This window comes from Culex pipiens, chromosome 2 (genome assembly GCF_016801865.2).
Source record: "Culex pipiens pallens isolate TS chromosome 2, TS_CPP_V2, whole genome shotgun sequence".
NCBI lineage: Eukaryota > Metazoa > Arthropoda > Insecta > Diptera > Culicidae > Culex > Culex pipiens.
The window spans coordinates 24023961-24045231 of NC_068938.1; the positions used below are offsets into that span (position 1 = coordinate 24023961).

General features: G+C 37.4%; 2 protein-coding genes across 2 annotated transcripts in view; one reads left to right on the forward strand and one right to left on the reverse strand.

The window, feature by feature from the left end:
* The window catches only part of LOC120419019 (EGFR adapter protein-like), a 131836-nt gene that overhangs the window by 31789 nt on the left and 78776 nt on the right, over window positions 1–21271 (reverse strand). The gene's annotated exons all lie outside the window — the stretch shown is intronic.
* Window positions 8875–9883, forward strand: LOC120419020 (uncharacterized). Its single transcript, XM_039581588.2, has 2 exons — window positions 8875–9241; window positions 9297–9883. Exon 2 carries the CDS (start codon window positions 9377–9379, stop codon window positions 9695–9697), a length of 321 nt encoding a protein of 106 aa, XP_039437522.1. The 5' UTR covers window positions 8875–9241; window positions 9297–9376; the 3' UTR covers window positions 9698–9883.

A 21271-nucleotide genomic window follows, 5' to 3' on the forward strand; every position in this document is an offset into this window, starting at 1 on the left:
CGTGATTTTCCCACCCAGTCGCAGCGGGGGAAAAAGAAGAAGCTCGTGGGATAGTTTTTTTTTTCGCTCGTTTTCTTCTCATTTCCGTTGCATCCAGAGGGCAAAAGAAGGGGAGAGGGAAGGGAGGAAACTCGTTAAATAGGAATGCAATCGGCGGTATTTCGAGTGCAGCAGCAGCAGTGTAACTGCATTGTTGGTCAGGGGATGAGGTGGGGGAGACTTTTTGTAGGAGTAACAAACGAAAACGAATGCACACACAAACAGTCACACAGTAACAGAGTGGGTGGTTTTGTTACTGATTGCGAACAAAAGTTTGGTGGGCGTTTGTGAACGGTTGGTGGGGAAATCGTTGTCGTCCTTATCGTTATTGTTGCATCTGAATGGGTATTGTATTGTTTCTGAGCTTCGGATGCAATCGAGCTGAATGGAGAGTTCGGTTTGGAATGTTCTTTATGTGAAAGGAAAATGTGTGGTTGCGGTTGTTTTTCATCGCTTTTCCTCTGAAATGCTTCTAGAAAAGAGAAAGTGTAAAACAATGGGAAAAATCCAATGTAAACATAAAATGTAAATAATTTCCAGAGTTTTAATTTAATTTCCGTTATTTTGCTACAAATAGTAAAAAAATTCCGGTCATCTTGGATTCACTTCCGCCTGTCTGCATCGTACGAAATTACGACTGACCCCTCACACCAAAGCGCAATGACTAATACCCAATTGGCATTTCTGTAATTAGCTTCTAGCGTTTTCAATTAAGGCAGCGCTCACAAAGAAGAGTCCACTTCACTAGAGTCCAAAGAGTCGTTTTTCCTCTCTGCACTCAACTCTAGTCCAAGCCGGGCGAGACTTTCCTCTAATAACTTTAGTCGTCTTATTTCCCCTGATTGAATTCCGCTATTTTATCCCCCTGTGCACCACTTACGCAAGGACCTTCCTTTTTTTTAGCCATTGCTTGTTGGTATCACTTTACAGTGTCTGCGCGCGGTGATAGCACAAGGAAAAACGTAATCCTGGGAGAGATTCATTCTTGGTCCTGCTTTTTTCCCCCTCCATCAGCTAATGATAGCTACGAGCTTTCAATAGTGACGGTCTTTCTTGGGAAAATGCTTCACCTTCCACGGACGGACTTCATTCAACTTTCCGCGCGAACGGTAGCACTCAGAATTTTCATTCAAAGAAAGTCTGCAAAATGCTTCTGCCCTGCGTCCATAAAAAATGCAGGATAAAATTGAGTGAAATGAGTTTAATCCTCCTCGCTGCCATTATAAGTTTGGTTGATTTGCTGCGCTGATGATGGGAACGAGATAGAAAAAAAGTTGTTCCAGATTTAAATTAAGTATGAAGTCGTGTTTAAACTGCTCGCTTTTTCGCCAATTTTCCACCGACGTTGCAGCTTCTGCTGGCGATGGATAAAATATGATCTGGTAAATGGTGCTTTTAGAGTTAGTCCCATGGCGCGTCAGATTTCCCCTTCAAACCAGGTTGTCCTACCGAATAAAACGTAATAGACTGGAGGTTTACAGCTAGATAGAAGAGCAAAAAAAGTACTGTCAAATCTAAAGTGCTCTCCGCCCCCACGCTTGTCGATACGGTTTTTTTCTCCTTTTTTTGCTTTTGCTAGGGGAGCTTATAAATTTGAAATGACGCCTAAAAGCTTTCCTCCGCTGCCTGGAGTCGATGATGTTTGCGACGTTGGAGCCGTTTTGGAACGAGCTTTCAATCAACGGTGGAGGGGTTTGTGAAAAAGTGACACGTTGAACGAGTTTGATTTTTGGTAAAAGTTACAGCAACCTGAAAGCAGTTAATTTTGGCAGGTTTAAATTTAGTTTGGAAATAAATTATGGAAATTTTGAATAAGATTAAATTGTAAAAAAAACTTAATTAATGAAATAAACACTTATTTTGTATTTGAAAACAAAAATTACGTGAGCAATTCTCTACGAAATCGGTCTTTTTTCTTCAATTTTATTTTTTGTATTTTTTAATCCGACTGAAACTTTTTTGGTGCCTTCGGTATGCCCAAAGAAGCCATTCTGCATCATTAGTTTGTCCATATAATTTTCCATACAAATTTGGCAGCTGTCCATACAAAAATGATGTATGAAAATTCAAAAATCTGTATCTTTTGAAGGAATTTTTTGATCGATTTGGTGTCTTCGGCAAAGTTGAAGGTATGGACATGGACTACACTGGAAAAAAATAATACACGGTAAAAAAAAATGGGTGATTTTTTTATTTAACTTTTTATCACTAAAACTTGATTTACAAAAAAACACTATTTTTATTTTTTTTATTTTTTGATATGTTTTAGAGGACATAAAATGCCAACTTTTCAGAAATTTCCAAGCTGTGCAAAAAATCATTGACGGAGTTATGAATTTTTTAATCAATACTATTTTTTTCAAAAAATCGAAATTTTGGTCGTAAAAATTTTTCAACTTCATTTTTCGATGTAAAATCAAATTTGCAATCAAAAAGTACTTTAGTGAAATTTTGATAAAGTGCACCGTTTTCAAGTAATAGCCATATTTAAGTGACTTTTTTGAAAATAGTCGCAGTTTTTCATTTTTTAAAATTAGTGCACATGTTTGCACACTTTTGAAAAAAATATTTTTGAAAAGCTGAGAAAATTCTCTATATTTTGCTTCTTCGGACTTTGTTGATACGACCTTTAGTTGCTGAGATATTGCAATGCATAGGTTTAAAAACAGGAAAATTGATGTTTTCTAAGTCTCACCCAAACAACCCACCATTTTCTATTGTCAATATCTCAGCAACTAATGGTCCGATTTTCAATGTTAATATATGAAACATTTGTGAAATTTTCCGATCTTTTCGAAAAAAATATTTTCAAAATTTTCAAATCAAGACTAACATTTCAAAAAGACCAAACATTCAATATTACGCCCTTTTGTAACAGTTGTGCTACTATAAAAAAATTGCGAAATATCAATAAATTTATGAAAATTTTATGTAATTTTTAAAACCAAAATTCTTAATTTGGAAAAAAACAAAATGTCTTTGATTGATTATAAATACAAAAATAAGCAATATGCAATGTTATTTTGAATAGTTTATTATCAATGTTGTATTTTTTTTCAACGAAAATGTAAATTTTTGTAAAAAAAAAACTTGAAATATAATTTGCAATTACCTTACAATATATTTGATACTTTTCAAGATTTATTATTAATTTGCAAACAAATAAAATCATAGCAGTAACACAAATTGTATTCGAAATTGATGTGCCCCGGCTGTGGTCTAGATGGAAGAGTGATGGAATTCATAAAAAAACAAATTCAAAATTTCTTAAAATATCACAAAAGTTACTGTCGTTTTTTCATTGAATTTTTAATTTCATTAAAAAAAATATACAGTCAACTCAATTCAGAGTTTTTAAAGGTAGGAAATCAAATTGGAAATTTTTGAACTATAAGAAATTTTTTATACCACAATTTTTATAATCAGCTAAAAGGCGTCAACCTGTTTGTTTTCAAGAAACCTCAGATATTTTGTGTATTTTGGACGCATCATTCTGAGCAATTCCCAAACGAAATTGGTCGATTTAATGTATTTTATTTTTTGATATTTTTTTATTTGACTCAAACTTTGGGGGCCTTCTGGTACATACTTAAATATTTAAAAATGATCGTTTTGGTGTCTTCGGAAAAGTTGCAGGTATTAAAAAGTAAAAAATTTAGAAATAAAGGCACACGGAAAAATGCCGATTTAAAAATTATCTTTTGTTTACAAAGAATCTATTTCCCAAAAAGAGCACTTTTTTATTTTTTTTATCGATATGTTAAGGAGACAAAAACTGAAGTTTTTGATCCATAGAGAATAACACATAATAATTTTGCTGCAAGTAATGGCTTTTGAAAAAATAATATTATTTTTAAAAGATTAAATAGAAAGGATTTAAAAAAAAAATACTTCAAGTTTTAATGAAAATTAAATCTGCAAACACAAAGTATTTAACAGTTTTTCTAATGAAATGTAACATTTCAACTTATAACCACTTCAAGTACAATTATAATTGTCTAAAATGTACAAAATAGTGTCAATTATTAACCATTTTTGCAAATATTTTATTTTCTAAATTATAGAATTAGATTTTTCTAATTGTCATTCAATTCGACCTCATTTTTAAAAGAGGGTAGCTCTACAACCATTCGTAAGATTTTAAATGTTAAAAAAATACTTGTGAAATTTTCCGATCCTTCCAAAATAAATATTTTAAGAACTTTAAAATCTGAAAATTTCGATAAATCCGTACGGACTTTTCAAACTAAATTAGCTAAACTAAACTATTTTCAAGGCAAAATTATAAAATTATGAAGATATTTTTTACCTGAGGGATAGGAAATTTTGACAAATAATTCGTTTACTACTTGAAAATCCAACTAATGGATACCGAGATACCTTTTTCGAGAGTATAGCCTAATTAGGCCATTGGAAATATTTTTCAAAGTTTATGTCGCCTTCAAAATCGGCCATGATTTTTCAGAAAGCAAAAAAATATTTATTCAGAAAACTTAAATTTTTTATGGCAAAATAAATCTAATCAACTGAAAAATTAATTTAAAACCATTTACCTGTGTTTAAAATCATGTTGAGCATGGATTAAAAATATTTTGAATAGTAGTGAAATTCTGATGTATAGGGGAACAGCATCTAATTCCAGCGTGCCTCTAATGTTGGCAGGTCAGAACTTTGACATTCAATTAAACCTATTTAAAAGCGTTTTCAGCTGAAATCGAGTGATAAATAGCTCAATGAGAAGTGAGCAAGCAAGTTTCTATCAAAAGTTCTATAAAATTAGTTGTTTAAATTGTGATAATCAGCAAATTGGATGGAGATAGGGGCGAGTGCTTAACCTGCCAGGGACTGGGCCATTCGGCAGAATGACGGTCGGCGGAATGACGTTCGGCAGACAACCAGAAGGCAGAAAAGGTCATTCGGCAGACAAACATTCGGCAGAAAGTACATTCGGCGGAAAAGTACGAATGGCAGAAAAATGTTCGGCAGAAAAGGTCAAATGGCAGACAGGGTCATTTGGCGGAACGTCGATTGGCAGAAAAGCACATAAGGCAGAAAGGTTCATATGGCAGAAAAGTACAGAAGGCAGACAAACAAATGGCAGAAAAGATCATTAAGCAGAATATATCATAAGGCAGAATATTATTTGGCAGACAAAGTCATTTTTGTCTAACTTCCTACCAGCAACTTTATCGAGACAGGACCCAGTGAGACAACCTGGACTGAGCTTACGACTTAACCTGTAGGTCCGACGGGGGCCAACATTCAATTTCCCGTCCGACGAAAGGCGTGACCAGACAAATCTTTAAAAGGGCATAAAATTTCCGATCTTTTGATACCCATACATCTATGTTTTCTATAAAACCCACGTTTTTAAATACCTGGGCTTTTTGCCCAGTTTGATCCACGAGAAAAAAAATTACGAAAGTCCATACATTTTTGGCAGATTGCTCAAACGAAACCATAACAACGTTTTTGCCTAAGTATTTAAAAACGTGGGTTTTATAGAAAACTTTGATGTATGGGTATCAAAAGATCGGAAATTGTATGCCCTTTCCAATGCCACAGAGATTGACTTGTGAATCGTGGACCGGTTCGGATGCCGGCGGATTTTCCGACGACGAAATTTCGGGTTTAAACGAAATTCCAACGAAAAATCTATTCTATCGATACAAAGACTCCCAAAACGGTGTTATACCCACTCCAGAATGTTTATTTAGCAATTCTATGGTAATATATTGACGTTCAGTTAAATTAAAAGTTTGCAAAACTAAGTTTAGATAAGTTTTATATAGAATTTCCAGAGTTATTTAAACTTTCATACTAAGTAAGTAGTAAACTTGATATTCAATCCAAATTATTTTTTTAATCAGTCAAGGATGCCTATTTGGAGTTGGGAGACTGGAATTATGGTGATTTATCAACAAATAACTTTATTTATGTTAATTTTTCGAAAGGTGTACAAACTTTTGTTGCACCTTTTTTTATTTCTGTAATAGTATTTGTTATATAACTTTTTATGGAAATCATCTTTTCATGAGCTTTTTATAGCAAAATGTTCGGCATGAGTTTCTGAATAAAACGTAGTACTAGGTTTTTGTCAAACTTTTAATTGTTTATATGTTTCATCACAAAATGTGTATAGTGCCCAAGGGGTGTAAATATTTTTTTTGCAATTCCGTCGTGAAACTACTTACTTTTCCTGTCATTCTTGAACGACGAAATAGCCTACTTTTCTGTACCAGAAATAACAGAATCAAATAGCAACACTTTTCAAAATAAATGCTGAAAAGTTCTACTTTTCAGCACTGAAATGGATGCTGAAAAGTTGAACTTTTCAGCACTTGTTTCGAAAAGTAACACTTTTCAACATTTTTTTGATTTAAACGATTTATTGACAAGATACATGAAAATTTGACTTAAAATTTCACTCAATGGGTGTTTTTCGGAATTGCAAAAAATGTTGTATGGAACTCGTTGCAAAACTTGATTTTTTCAGCACTCTTCGTATTTATCCAACTCGGTGAACCTCGTTGGATAAATGTACGACTCGTGCTGAAAAAATCCTCTTTTTGCAACTTGTTGCATAAACTACTATTTTACATACAGTACTTTCTTTTAATGTGTACCAACATTGACCAAAATATGACATCGGTATTACGTCTACAGCCCGAGTTATTCAACTGTCTCATTATAGACGCACTTGGCAGGAACAATGAGACACTCTACGAAAATCAATTATTTTCTAATAAAATGTCATGTTTTAGTATTGTTCCGTTGCAGGTAACTTGCCTTAATTATTTTCAAGCAATTTTACCAACTTGAAACTTTAATTAACAAAAGTTATACCAAAAAGTATTAGAATTTTGTAAAATCCATATATTTATACCAAAAAACTTTATATTTTTTGTTAAATGGAGTTAAAACTCAATAAATTTGCCAAAAATCACTTTCAATTAATATTTTGAAAGAGTTACATATAGTGCGTCCATCCCGGGAATTCCCGGGACAAAATTCCCGGGATTTTTCCAAAACCGGGAATTTCCGAATCCCTGGATTTTTATATTATATCCCGGGAATCCCCGAAATCGGTAAAAATATCAAATTTTGGTCTGGAAATTCAGATTTTGTTGTGGAAATAGATGAACAACGATTAAAAAATAAAAATAAAATATTAAGCATAATTTTACTTATAGAGAATAATTGTTAGATCCGTAAATTGCCGTAAATTGCCTAGCGCTTGAAATATTTTCTCTTCACTTTTATATTCATGAATTTAAATTGAAAAAAAGTAATTTTAAATATTTTTTTATGAAACATCTTTGGCAACAAAGACGAATGTATCGAATCAGAACAGCTGTTTTAGTTTATTTTTTGCATAATGTTTTGATTTTTCTGATTGATTTCGGTTAAAACAGAAACAGAACAAAACAATTAGTACACCGATCTCCAAATTAATTGCTCTGAAATCTCGTGTACTTATTCAGTTTGTACTCCAGATTTTCTCCAGTTGGCGGTAGGGACATTAAGATAATTTGTAAAATATTGTTTGTTATGATTTTATTTGCTGTTTTTTTTATTTGTTGTTTTAGACATTTTAAAAAATTGTTGAAGCTTTTCTGGTCATGTCATATAAAAAATTAAAAATATGTATTTATAAGAGACTTATTTAATTTGAATCACACTGGATTAAAAATTTTGATACATTTAAAAACCAAAGCACAACAAAGAGCAAAAACTAATCTTTCAAGCTATCTAAAACGGCTATTCTTGTTCAGATTGAAGAGTAGATTTTCACCAATGAACAGTATTGAGCTAAATCCATGATTTTTATCGCCCTAGTTACATAGATTTTGAAAAGAAGAAAAATCAAAGTGTCTCATTGTTACCCATGGGCTGAAAGGAGTGAGAAACAATAAGGTAGCCCTGGATTCTTGGTATATTCTTAATTTTGGCCAAACCAAATGAAAGGACATTGTAGCCCAACTCATTCCCTATGAAACGTCAAAAAAAATCTGGAGAAATGTTAGTTTTGGTGTTTATGGCTGCCTATGAGCGAAAAACTAATTTTTGTCCATAATTTACTTTTACACCCCAGAATCAAACATTAATGAATAACTTTTCAAGGGAGCTTCCATAACCAAAGCCACTATTATGGCAGACGTGTATCGTGTATATACACCTTTCCCCAAAATATGAGCCTGTTTGGTTGAAACTACTACTTGTGAGAGCCATTTTATCATTGTTCCCCGTGTCTCATTGATGACTACTCTACCCTAACCTACATTGTCGTGTTTGCCATTATCATTAGAATTGTGAAATTTTGTGCAGTACAAGTGAAAATTATTCCCAGTCAATCAATCGCTAGTTTATTGTAAACTTATGGTACGTTCGTTTAAAGAGCCGGTGCGGCACTGAGTGACGCACTCGTCGGTGCCAGTTTTGGTTCAATCGAACGTCATTTGTCAGTGTGCGTGGAACTCGCATGAAACTGAAAAATATATTGAAAAGCACTAGAGTTTCAGTTCCAAGATGGCGGTGAAACTCGTGCGGAACTAGCGCGAGTTTCTTCAAACAAACACTTTGACAGCTCTGAGTGCGGCACTCAGTGCGAAACTAGCCCTCAAACGAACGTACCATTATAGAAACAGACCCCCAAAATTCGTTTTCAATACTGAGATATTCCACAAAAACCAAAAAAAAACTTCGTGCATTTTTGTCATTTTCCATATGAAAGAAGTTTCAAACTTGTCGTGCTATCTTGACACAGCTTGAAATTTGATGTAAGTGCGACAATTGGGTACTAAAGCCCTATGTAAATTTTTATGAACATGTAACCGATGGCAATTCCTGACCCAATCGTTACTGTGACTCTGTTTGTATCGCGTTAAATAGCATGCAGGAATATACTTGAGTTATTGGGCGGAGCTTCACTACTCCCACTGGCTAGGGCAAACAAAAGCCAAGACACCCTAGCAGTACGCAGCCAGTTCCATACCCCCACGATTGCTACCCCACAAGAAGGAGTCTACAAAGGAAACCGACGTTGGTAACTGTTTGGTAGCCGATTGGTAGCAAGGATTGACAGAAGTCTGGTTGGCGGCAATACCGTAGATGACTTGCGAAGTCAAGAACCGGGAATCGGTCTATTTGCCCGAAGGACCCGTAACCAGACAGACCGGCCTAGAAGTCTGTCGGACAGCAGGTAATTGCCGCCTTAAAACCAAGTGTGACCCAGTACTAATGTGTCCTGTGAAAAGGACCCCTCAATGTTTGACCCTTAGTGTCATCCTTGGCCGACGGAGTGCCGTCGAAGCCGGACGTTTCGGACGCTTCCGTGATGTCCCCGTGGAACCCAACAACCCCGATGTGTCCACGTCCTTGGTGCTCGATTACGGGCAATGTTCCGGCCAACCGTCAACAACGGCCGAAGTCCCAATCCGTCACCATATTGGGAGGAGCACAGGACGTTCGGACGGGTCCACCAGAAGCCGCGCGCATCAACCGCTACCGAGTTCCAGGATCGGGAACCGTGATCCGTGTAAGCGACCGGAGGTCGCGTAACCGTCGTCCGGAGGAGATTGCTGGAAGGAGGAGAAGCTGGGAGATCGTCGAGCTGCTGGGGGCCCCAAGAAGCAGAAGAAAAGGTCAGATAGAATAAGAAAGTGGGACAGTTTTGAGGTTAGGAGAAGGAGGAAAGTTAGTAGGAGAAAAGTGGGAGAATAAAGTGTGCACAAAAGTTAAATAAAGTGGTGTTTCGTTTAGTAGCTTAAGTGTTTTCCTGTATCCGTCAAAGTTAGTGTGGATAAGCGTGCCGACCTTGAGGTGTTTTTGTAGAGTCCCTGTACTGAGGAAGGCCTCGGCGAACCAGTAGTTACAAACAACTGTAAAAAACACGATAAAAAACCATTTGTGATCACTTTTTTTTTTCATTTTAATGCAAAAAAAAAAAAATTGACAAGACAACATTTTTTCGATGGATCAAGTATGGTCCCCTTGGAACGGGCTGTCAAGAAGGACCGTGAAGTTAATTTTTTAACTGGTGGATCAATTCTCAAATTTAGTTCTCGGCTTATCAGTCCCAGTAGCAAGTAAAACGAAAATTTTGTTTTTTTATATATAATATCATTTTCAAGGGTTTTTTAAAAATTGAATTAAAAATCCATTTTAAATCCTTTGCGGTCGTTGTACTCAGAAAAATAAGCTTTATCGTTATGACCAATAATATCACAAATTTAAACTTCATTTTAGGACCCAATTGGCCAAAGGGATTTCAGGTCAGAAAGCGTTTGACACAGATACGAGCTCGACTACCGTAAACCTTTTCAATTATATTTCGGGACTCCGGCAACCAAATTCAGCCAAACTTCGGGGCAATGCACAGAATGGTCAACCAAACATAACGTAATTGTTATTGTTTACATTGCGTGCTCTCGTTTTTGTTTATTCAAGATCAAACTTTAAAACTCGTTTTTCTCGGAACGTCAAATACGTCGTACGACAAGACAGCACGACAGCGATAAATATTTGTAAAGAGAGGTTTGGATTATCTTAACGTGAAGACTTCCATCATTGTCATGATTTTTCGTTCAAAGATATAAATTTTGCGTCGCTTTCATTATTTTGACAAAATTCCTCCAACAAGTTGTTTAGAATATTGCCCTACACATGCTGTTTTTTTTGGTAACGATTATCCCATTCCTTGAAAAGTTATGGAAATCGTCATTAATCAATGACTGCCAAGTAGGACGTCAATGACTGTGCCACAAAATTTTATAAATTTTGAAGCACATTTGATTTAGATCAAAAATTCTTTCAGTGGCTTCAAGAAGGTAACAACCGGCACATGCTGATTCCTTTTGGTGCTGAAATTCGTTAAATTGAATTTAATACAGAATCTTCTATATATATAAAAAATTTCGACGGTTTTGTTCGAACGCGAATCAGTTCAATACGGAGTATTGAAGATTGTTCAACTGACAGATCACAGAAAAATCGAACTGGCGCAAAGTGCTGCATCCACCACTGCGTCAAACGAATAATCTTGTTCTCACCTTTACCGTTTCAAACCTGTGGACACCTAGTTTCGAGTAGAAATCACGCAATAGAGAAACGCCAAGACAATGCTGAAGCTCGAACAAGTTATTTGTTTTGTATGATTGACCTGAAAACCGAAATTACAGCACACCACAATGGTCCTGAATAACAAAACCGTGCGTCGTCGCTAGAAAACCGCTTAACAATGTCGAAAAATATTGATATTTTGAATTTTGACGTCGTACGGTTGCACGGACGACAAACGATGGACGGACGGAAGGTGTACAAAAGTACCGCGAAAATGTGATCTTTTTGTACTTTGATTTTGAGTCTAAACAAATAGATTTTTTAATTCATTATTGTTTTGTGTATTGTTTTCGAACGTTTCCAACTAAGAAGAGATCCTGCCAAACAAAGCTTTCTGCCGAATGGTTTTCTGCTGAACGACTTATTCGGCCCAATGAGTTATTCTGCCATTTGTACTATTCCGCTCAACGACATTCTGCCAAACGACTTATTCGGCCTAACGAGTTATTCTGCCATTTGTACCATTCCGCCTAATGACATTCTGCCAATTGATTTTCTGCCGAACAAGCTTTTTTTTTTTTTTTTATTCTAAACTTATTTTTATTAGGTCCTCTTAGGTGCTAAGACCAGGTTAGGACCGAGGATCGATCAACATATTAAATAAACACATCAAAAACAACTCCTTACATTCCATACTTGGAGATCATGTAACTGACTAGGGTTACTTGGTCCAAGCGGGTCTTGCAGGTCTTGAACCTGCCGATGTACTCGGAGAAAATGCCCCACAGCTCAGCCGAACTGTAGAGCACCTCCCCGGCTTCCTCCTCCGTGGCTCTACCGTCTCGGGAGCCACCTTGGCTGCTTTCTGCGGGTCGAGGGCGATCCTTCACTTTTCCGTCCGGAACTGCGCCCGGCAGCGGAGGGAACCCCGCTGGCGTGAACGCCGGAACTGCTGGATTCTGCTTCTCCGCCTTCTTTGCCGGCGGTTTCGGTTTCGACGCCTGCTGGCGCCGCTGGATGAAATCCGCACGCTTGGGGCAGCTGCGGTCCGTAGCTTCGTGGGCTCCAGAGCAGTTGGCACACCGCTTTGGCTGGGCTTCCTGGACTTCGCACTCGTCCGTCTTGTGGGGACCCCCACAGTTGTTGCACCTCCCCTTGAGGTGACAGTTCCTGGTTCCATGACCCAGCTGCAAGCAGTTCCTGCACTGGGTCACGTTCGGTCGCTTGTTCCGGTAGGCCTCCCACCGGATGTGAAATCTCCTCAAGCGCTTGATCTCACTCAGCTGCTTCAAGTTGGTGTACCCCTTGGGGAACGTAACAATGTACGGGGTTTCCTCTGACGAGGCGGACTCTCCCTTTCTCTTGATGGCGTGCACCTCCATAGCATCCAGGTTTTGCGATTCCTTGAGGTTCTTCTTGACGAATTCAGGTGAAGCCGGTGGAAGTCCTCTGACGACGACGCGGAGTTGCCGCTCGCTTCGTTTCTCGTGCGTGTAGAACTCCACTTTGTTCGCAATCAAATGGGCCCGCGCGGTCTCAAAACGCTCCTCGGAGGAACACAGCAATTTGATCCCAAACGGAGTTAGCTTGTAACTTGGCTTGGTTGTGCACGGCGACATTACACTCCTCAGCTTGGCGTAGCTCGTATTCTTTACCACCAGAGGTGGTGGTTTCTTGGCCACTGGAACCACTGGTACCGTTGGGACGTCTCCTTTCCCGGCTTGTTTACCATTGTTGTTGTTGTTCTTCACCAGCGGGCTGAACTTGTTGTTGTTGAGAAGATGCTCCTCTTGGCCATTTCCGCCAACGACTCCGTCGCTGATCTTCTTCCGCTTCCGCGTTCCGTTTACGGAACGAAACTCGTCCCCATCGGAGGATTCTTCCACCTCCATCCGTAAGCACTTTGCCGCGCAAATGCCGAACAAGCTTTTCTGCCAAACGTATTTTCTGCCGAATGACCTTTTCTGCCGAATGACCCATTCCGCCGATTGTTTTTCTGCCGTTCGGCTTTCCGCCGAATGTCATTCTGCCGAATAATTTTCTGCCGAATGGCCCAGTCCCAACCTGCCAAACATACGAGAATTTCCCCTAGTACTGAACAAGTTTTATTTTACGCAAACTTACATATTTTGAAAGATAATCATTGAAAAAAAAAACTGGGTAGGTAAAACATGCATTTTAAAATATTTTTATTATTAAAATGTTAATACCATGACTTGTCATTTCAATCTTTATTTTTTAAAGATTTTTTTAAAGGCTGTTTCAGTAAAATATTTTAAAGAAGTAGACAAAGATATATTGAAAAAAAAATGTCCTAATAGAACTCTGAATATAGCTTTAAAAAACTAAAGCTTGGAAATTATGCATTATATCAGAGAAATCAGTACGTTTCGATTGCAGATTCAATTTTAAATTAAAAACTGAAGCAAACAAAATTTGTTTAAGATTTCTATTTTTTTTCGTAAAAACATTTTTCTTTCAAAAAATTATAACCGTACGGCAAACATACCGAAAAATTTTCAAAATAAAAAATACAGTTTTTGGGAAATCTATTTTTAACAAAAAAAAATCAATTTTGAAATTGAAAATTAATAATGTTAATTATTAATTATTTACTAGGGTCATCGGATAAAAACATAACGGTGGGAAATTTTTAGCCTATTTTTTATGATTTTAATTTTTTTTAAATACTTATGCAGTTGCTGAATTTTAATGGATTCTGAAATTTTATAAAGCAAAATCTGTTTTGTCACAACTATCTCATTTCATCTCATCAACTCATCTTCATCACGTCACAACTCAAACATTGCCAGAAACCCCAATTTCAAATGGTTTAATTATCGTCCAGAATCAACAAACAAGTCTCATTCTCCAACTCCACCCAAGATAATCACATTGTGTCTATGATTCGGTCATCGAATCCACCATTTCTAGGTGGAGTGTGGGTGCTTAAGTTGACTCATCGATCGATCAACTCACCAGCAAAAGCAGAAGCAACCTCGGAAAAGCCATTGGCCAAACAGAGCTTGGCCGTTGATTGATGTTGCTTTTTTTCCTCGTTGCTCCCAGAGTTGGTTTGGCACAAATGAGGAGCCGCCTGCAGGTGGTGCAACCAGCAATCCTTTTTTCATCTGACGTCCAACGTCACGAGGTGCGGCCCCAACGGCCATGTGGAAAAGAATGAGTTTCCTATTACTTGGTGGAACATCAAACGAATGGTCCTTGCAGCAGCAACATCACAATAGCTGGTTGGCAAACATGGAACATCCCTTGATGAAGGTTGAGGAGGGGGAGGACTATTGACCAGCAGACCCTTCCAGCTCAGTGGAGATGCCTTAATTTAGTGGTCACAGCTCCGGAAGGGACTTTTAAACAATGAACATCCCTAGCCAATACTGGCGAGTGCATTTGATGTAAAGTTTTTCCATGGAAAATTGTGTTCTTTTATTTGAGTTTCTAAGATTGTTAAATTTCAATGAGTTTTTTTTTTCTATAGCAATGCTGCTTGGTAGGCATGCCAACCGAAATGTTCAAACATGAAATTTAAAAATAATAAATTTTCCGTACTTTGCTCTGGATTTCCTCGCCACACAACGGATGCCCCGCGGTTATGGCAAAGAAAAAGGCACCAAAAAAGTTTAAATGAATTTTTCATTGTATTTTTGATCAGCGCATGAAATTCAATATTTTATATCAAAGTTTTTTCCACTCTTCTGACCCATCATCATCCGCTCTCGTTCCCGTCCAACACCAACACCGAGTGGACTCTTGACCACCGGAGTTTGGAGTCTGTTGCGTCCTCGGCGAGCTTCCATCAAAGTCCATGAAAAGTGAGCTTTTATTGAGTGCAGGGGGAGGCAAACGGATTTTTCCACCATCACTGTGTATTAGGTTAGCTTTGGAGGGTTTCTAAAGTGACGATGTTTATGAGGGGAAAAAACACACACACACATCCACGCTCTAGACCAGACCATCGTCCAATGTCGGCAAAAATGTGTGTAAAAATCACGAACAACGTCCCTTGGCAACTGGCCAACCGGGATAATGGGTAGTGGCCATGGATGGAGGCCCCCACGGGGAAATTGTGTCCGGCTGCTGCCGTTTGCCGGGGTTTCTGTTGAAAACCACCCGATCGGAACGGAATCAATTGGCGGAACACATTCTCAGCTTATTGACCTCGGCCCCGGTCGAGCTTCCGGCGCTTGACCGTGGGTGGAAAACAAGTGAAGGTGAAAAAAGTTCTTTTAACGGCGTTTCGGTAGGTTAACAATGGTTATAAATTTGATTTGAGAGCTTTGAACGTATATGAACTTCGTTTTTTGTTTGGAGCACAAAGTCGTTGAAGACCCTTCAAATGCGTTGGTCGAAATCTTTTTTTGTATTGATCTTAAAAAAATAATTTATAAGATTAGTTAACAGAGAGCCATCATTGGTTCGTCCAAACAAGTTTTCTTACTAATTTGACTGTTTCCATAAAAAAAAGTATCTTGCAAACGGAATATCTTATGAATTTGATGTCTTCAGAAAAGTTGTAGGTATAGGTAAGAACGATTCGGTAAGAAATATCAAAATCTCTAAAAAAAACATAGCAAAAAAAGGTAAAAATCAATAATTTCATTTCAAAATCGGATTTTAAATCGATAAGTATTTACGAAATTTTGAATAACACCGGTTTTGAAGTTTAATCATCTACCTACATTTTAATTTTGCTTAAAATTTGCAATTTTTCTATTTATGCTGTAGTGTCCGTGGTTGCCAAGCTTGGCATTTTTTTTCGAGGAGTTCAGTTAATTTCCCATTAATTTATCTAAGAAGCTTTGAACACTTGATCCTGGCTGCTGATTTAGTGGTACTGATACACCCAAAACTGGCAGCGCTAGTCCGAGAGAATGATGGTCTCGAGTCGAGAGAATAGTGGTACCATTCACGGACGCAGAGAACACAGCTCGAGATGGGCGATAGAACTATTCTCTCGAGGTTCATTTGCAAAAAAAGTTCATCCGTCAAACAAAAAACCAAAAGTGTCGACAACGGGAATCGAACCAGAGACCTTTGACAAACCAATCCAATGACTTAGCTGCCTCGGCCACCACAGCTTAGTGACCAAGGAGAAGTCAGAAGTCGATGTATGACACTTGTTGGAGATTTATTGATTCAACTAACGAATGAACTCATTTGTTATGATGGTGTGAGTTGGTACCATTATTCTATCGATTTTGGCACTGAGCCCTCAATAAATTTTGAGAGAACGATTATCTCGATTCTGAATTTTGGGTGTAGAAAAACCTGATTTAATCCCACCTGGGGTGAGATAGAGCCTTTCTTACTAAAGAATATAACAATAGTAGAACTTCTTCTTTAAATTCATAACAACGACTTTGTTTATTTATAACGTCAGTACAAAAGAAAGTCTTATGATGAAAGCAAGTATTATAAATGATATGCTTTCCAAAAGAAATAAAAAACGCATTTTTCACCAAAAGAATATGTGTAATCGTATATATTCCTAATCAAACAAGAGTTTATGACAAACGCGAGCATAGCAAGCTTCCCATGCGTCAGTGACAACGCACACCGCGGTTTTGTGTGTTGGTATTTTGGTTCATCGTACCATCGTACCGAACAAAGCAGGCGTAAAGAAAAACCGAGGTACAAGTGAACCGCGTGTGCCGCACGGTGCAGGAAAGATAGTTGTTTGAGACTGTGAGGTTAGTGGTTACAACCCTGTACCATGCGTGCTGCGATCTCGATCTGTTGGATGCTGCTGGACCGAACAATGATCGGCAGTGGAATGGAGAAATTGGTGATAACGATCTACGATAGTGGATCGGGTTAAAACACACACTAGGACACGGGATGCTGGGCAAATATATTCACCACAGATCACACTTTTGGGGTTCAGAACAGATCAGTAGGGAACTGTGTGTTAAGTTGAAATTGGCCGTCGGCCAGGAAGGTCGCCGCGAACGGCGCGGCACCGCCGCGTTTAATTGCCACTCTTTATCAATCTTTATTGTAATTAGTATTTAGTACAAATATACGTAGTATTAACAATCCGTGTTTAATTAACTACGCGTGTTTTACTGTGCTGGGTCGGCCAGCACTGGTGGAAAGATCCCGAAGCTCTCGTGGGGGCTGGTCAAAGGATGACCGAGCCTGTTGAGATGTACTGCAGCAGGGTGCTGCGTTCCTGGTAGCTGGTGGCAACGAAATCCGGTTCGATGCTGGAAGCCGCCCCGGATGGACCACTGAACCTGAGCTATCGAAGGTGGTAAACGGGGGGCGGCCCCAACAATAGTCATTCAACTTCTACGAACTTGACAGAGTCAGAGATAGTCATTTTTACAACCGCACCACTACACACTCAATCGCGAGTACCTTAGGTATAGAAAGCCATTGGCGTCGCCAGCATTGAAAACTTTGAAAACGATATAAACGATGAAAAGCTTAGAAAGCTCCTATTGAAATCCAATGAACCCTGTTAAATAAACTTACGAAATTGCGAAACAAATGAAGTCTACTTTTAGGCGATTTAAGGAGCACACGGGAAACAAATTGATTGTAGCCGGATGAATGTCCTATGTCACAAAAGTTTTTGCATAAACATTGGAAAGTTATGCAAAAACGGACACGGCAAAAGAAACCGAAAAGCTACGAAATCTTACATGTTGTAGGAAACATCGGTAGACAAGCTACTACAAAACGAGTATAAGTCGAGCCACAAAATATATGCACCAGCATTCTCGCGCCAGTATTCGAAGCTCAACTTGACAACTTGTCGACTTGGCGACGAAGCGTCGAAAATCGATGCAGTGTGATTTTTTGGCGATTTTTCCGATAAAAATTCATGCAAGCCTTAAAGTAAAACCTATACCTTTCTTTAGTAAGAAAGGCAAAAGAATAATTTTTACTCAAATTGTAGTCAACTTTCAAATATGTATCGGTATCTCAATAGTAGGTTAGATATCAACATTCTAAAGTTGATTAAAATTTGAGTGATTGATACCGCGGCATTTAATAAATCAAGTGCTTTTTGAGTGATAACTTAACCCTCTACTGCACAAATTTTTTTTCGAAAATTTTTTTTTCCCGTGTTTAGCAGGTCATTTTTAACAACTTTTGTACTACGAAAAACTTGACTTCTCTTGTTTTATGTTTTATGTTTTTCTTGTTTAATTTTTAGTAATTTAATTTGCATTAATCTTGTTTATTTTAATTAATTTTTGGCTTGTTTTTCTTATCTTTTACTATAAAATGGTTCCATTATCATTTAAATTGTTAAAAAAATACGTAGAGGCATAGTCTGGGACACTAGAAAAAATACTGGAAATGTTAGTAAAAACACAGCCAAAGTTGACCCCAAAAAATTACATATTTACATATTTTTGGCAAAGTCACATAAAACAAGTAAAACTTCCAACCCATACATTTTCTTAAATTTTAAGAGTTCATCTTTTCAATGCTTTTTAAAGATCAAAAATTTGTTGAAAAATGGGTTTTTGTGCGATTTTTTAAATCGAAGCCCGTGTGAAGGCGGGGTTGGGTTGTAGAGGGTTAATCTAACAATTTTTCGTGTTTCTTTTTGTTGCTTAGAAAATTTAAAGGAAAAATTTCCGAAAGGTGTACTTTTTCTAAATTTTGTACCTTAGTTTCGTACCTATCATACTTTGATTGAACCTTTTATTAAATTTTATTTTCAATTCTCGAAAATATTTAATATGCTGTATTTTAAGCAATAGAGTATGTTGTAGCAAAATCTGCTTCCAGAGCTATAATTTTTTGAATCATAAAAATGGTTTTAATTTTTTTAAGAGCTGATTCAATTTTTTATTAAAAAGTACTTTACCAAATTCGTTAAAGTTTTTTTTGTTTTGTTTTTTTTTTTTTCTTAAAATGCAGTGGATTCTCTCGGGAGATATCGAAATATAAAACAAAAATATGTATCAAAGCATTCTATTTCAAAGGACTGAAAAATCCAACGATACTTGAAGGTTCATTGAGTAAACAATGATCAACATAAGGGGGTCAACTGTTCTTGATGACGAAAAGCTACCTCTGAACAAAGCATTTTTAAAAGATGAGAAAATTTACAACAATTTTCCCTCTGAGACTTAAACAATCGAGCAATTATTTTCCGAGATAAGCTTCACAAAGAATTCGAAACGCCTAATTAGCCTGTCATTTTCAACTGACGATAGATGTATCGGAAACTATTTGTTAGATTTTCAATGTAAAAAAAAGAAACGTTTGTGAAACTTTGGGGTTTCTCCAATAAAAATGATATCCAAATTCTATTTGCTTTTTCAAGTGATTTAAAAAAACCCCGTTTCGTCGATTTTTTTTAATCTCAAAAAAAAAAATAAAAAAAAATCAAAAATACGTAGTTCAACATTTAGTGATATAAACTGCCCACCATTGAAAAAACGGCTAAAATCCACTCTTTGCAAAAACAAGATATTAGCACCAGGTGGTAGAGGATGATCCAGTGCATCTTCTGAAACTGGAGTTTCACTGAAATAGTGTTTAGACTAGGCTGCCGATGCGAAAAACCAAACGGCTAATATGCCACTCTGATGGGAAATTGCCTTGACGGATATTTGATGACAAACACAAAAACGCGCTTTTCTCGGAATACTTGATTTGGCATAGTAACCGAATTTTCAATTATGGGCAGTAAAGTTACATACAAAAATCGTTTTTTCCGTGTTCCTTTTTTTTTTTCTCGAAAAGTCCTACAACTTTTCCCAAGATACCAAATCAATGAGAAAATTCCCTCTTATGATTCAGAATTTCATTAATTTACAAACCCATTTTGTATGATCAACTCCCAAAGTTTTATTGATACTGGTATGGAAAAATAATTATGCAAAATGGCTTTGTTTTTTTTTAAATAGGCAAAATAAAGACGAAGTTTCATGAAAATTAAAAAAAAAACAAACGTTGAATTGCAAAAATGCAGAGAACCACTCAGAAAAAAAAAGAAAATGAGGAATTTGTGTCAAGTTTGAATGATAAAAATCAATATATTGTTGTGATGGCCGATAACTATGCATGGACTTAACATTGAGTAATTTAATGGTCAGAACAACCTTATATTTTTTGTTTTTTTTTTTCATTTGCAGAAGATCAAACAAAAATATTATAACGATTTCTTTTAGCTGATCAAAACAATAGAAAAAAGCTATCAATACCTTCCTCAATCACTTCAGCGCGGGAATGAGTCCATTCACTTTAGACAAATAAAACTAAATGGACTCTTAAAATAGACCTCACCGTAAGCCACCACCCTTTGCAACGCCCGACAATCCCTGGTGGTTTACGGGTGAAAAGATACCAGATCCACTCGCAATCAACCGGTGAAACCAGACCGGAGCTTCAAACCCAAAAGGGAGGAAATCGTACGAGGAATTAAGATATAAGAAGAAGCCTTGGGTGAGTTGATGGCCAAACGTGAGAAATTTCCCCCCGGTTCAGGACTTACCAACTGACTGACCAAGGCCCCGGGCAAGGGTGTCCACAACAGGAAGACAAAAGTGAGAAAGCCAAGAAATAAATGGGATAAACCAGATCCCCTGTGGGGTTGGGCCAACACTACCGTTGGTTGGCCGGCCGGAACGAAACGGGGGTTTCCGGAGCTTTGGTCAGTCCCACCAGAACATTATTGTGCACTTGTGGCAAATTCATGGGACTTTGAGGTCACAGGGTGGGCTTTAAGCTTAAAATTCTATTTAAAAAAGATAGTTTAGTCATTAAAATCTAAATATGATAAACGCTTGGAAAACTTCCAAGTTTTTATTTTAAAATTTTTAAATTTTCAAACCCACCCTGCCGTTGACACCATTGTGCAGGAAGGCCTGCTGCAGTCGAAATCGGTTGTTCACTTTGTAGTTGCACTTAGTTTTATTTCCCAACGACACGATTGCTGTCCTGCAGCAGGCTGACCAGTTCGGAACATCCGGTCTGGTCATCCCAGTAAGTAGCAAGAGCGCGGTTGCAGACAGGGCGGACCAAATTGAAAATATATGGCCCATTAAGGCAAGTGCACATCAACGAACGAGGGGTCAGCTGGATTTTTTTTTTCATTCGTAGTTCTGCGCTGGACATTCTCTGAACTAACTTCTTTCATCCCCTTTTGGAAAACGGAATTGGAGCAGATTTGGACGGAATTGGT

Coding starts and splice junctions, on each gene's coding strand:
- LOC120419020 (XM_039581588.2), top strand. CDS start 9,377: ATGTCCCCGTGGAACCCAACAACCCCGATGTGTCCACGTCCTTGGTGC.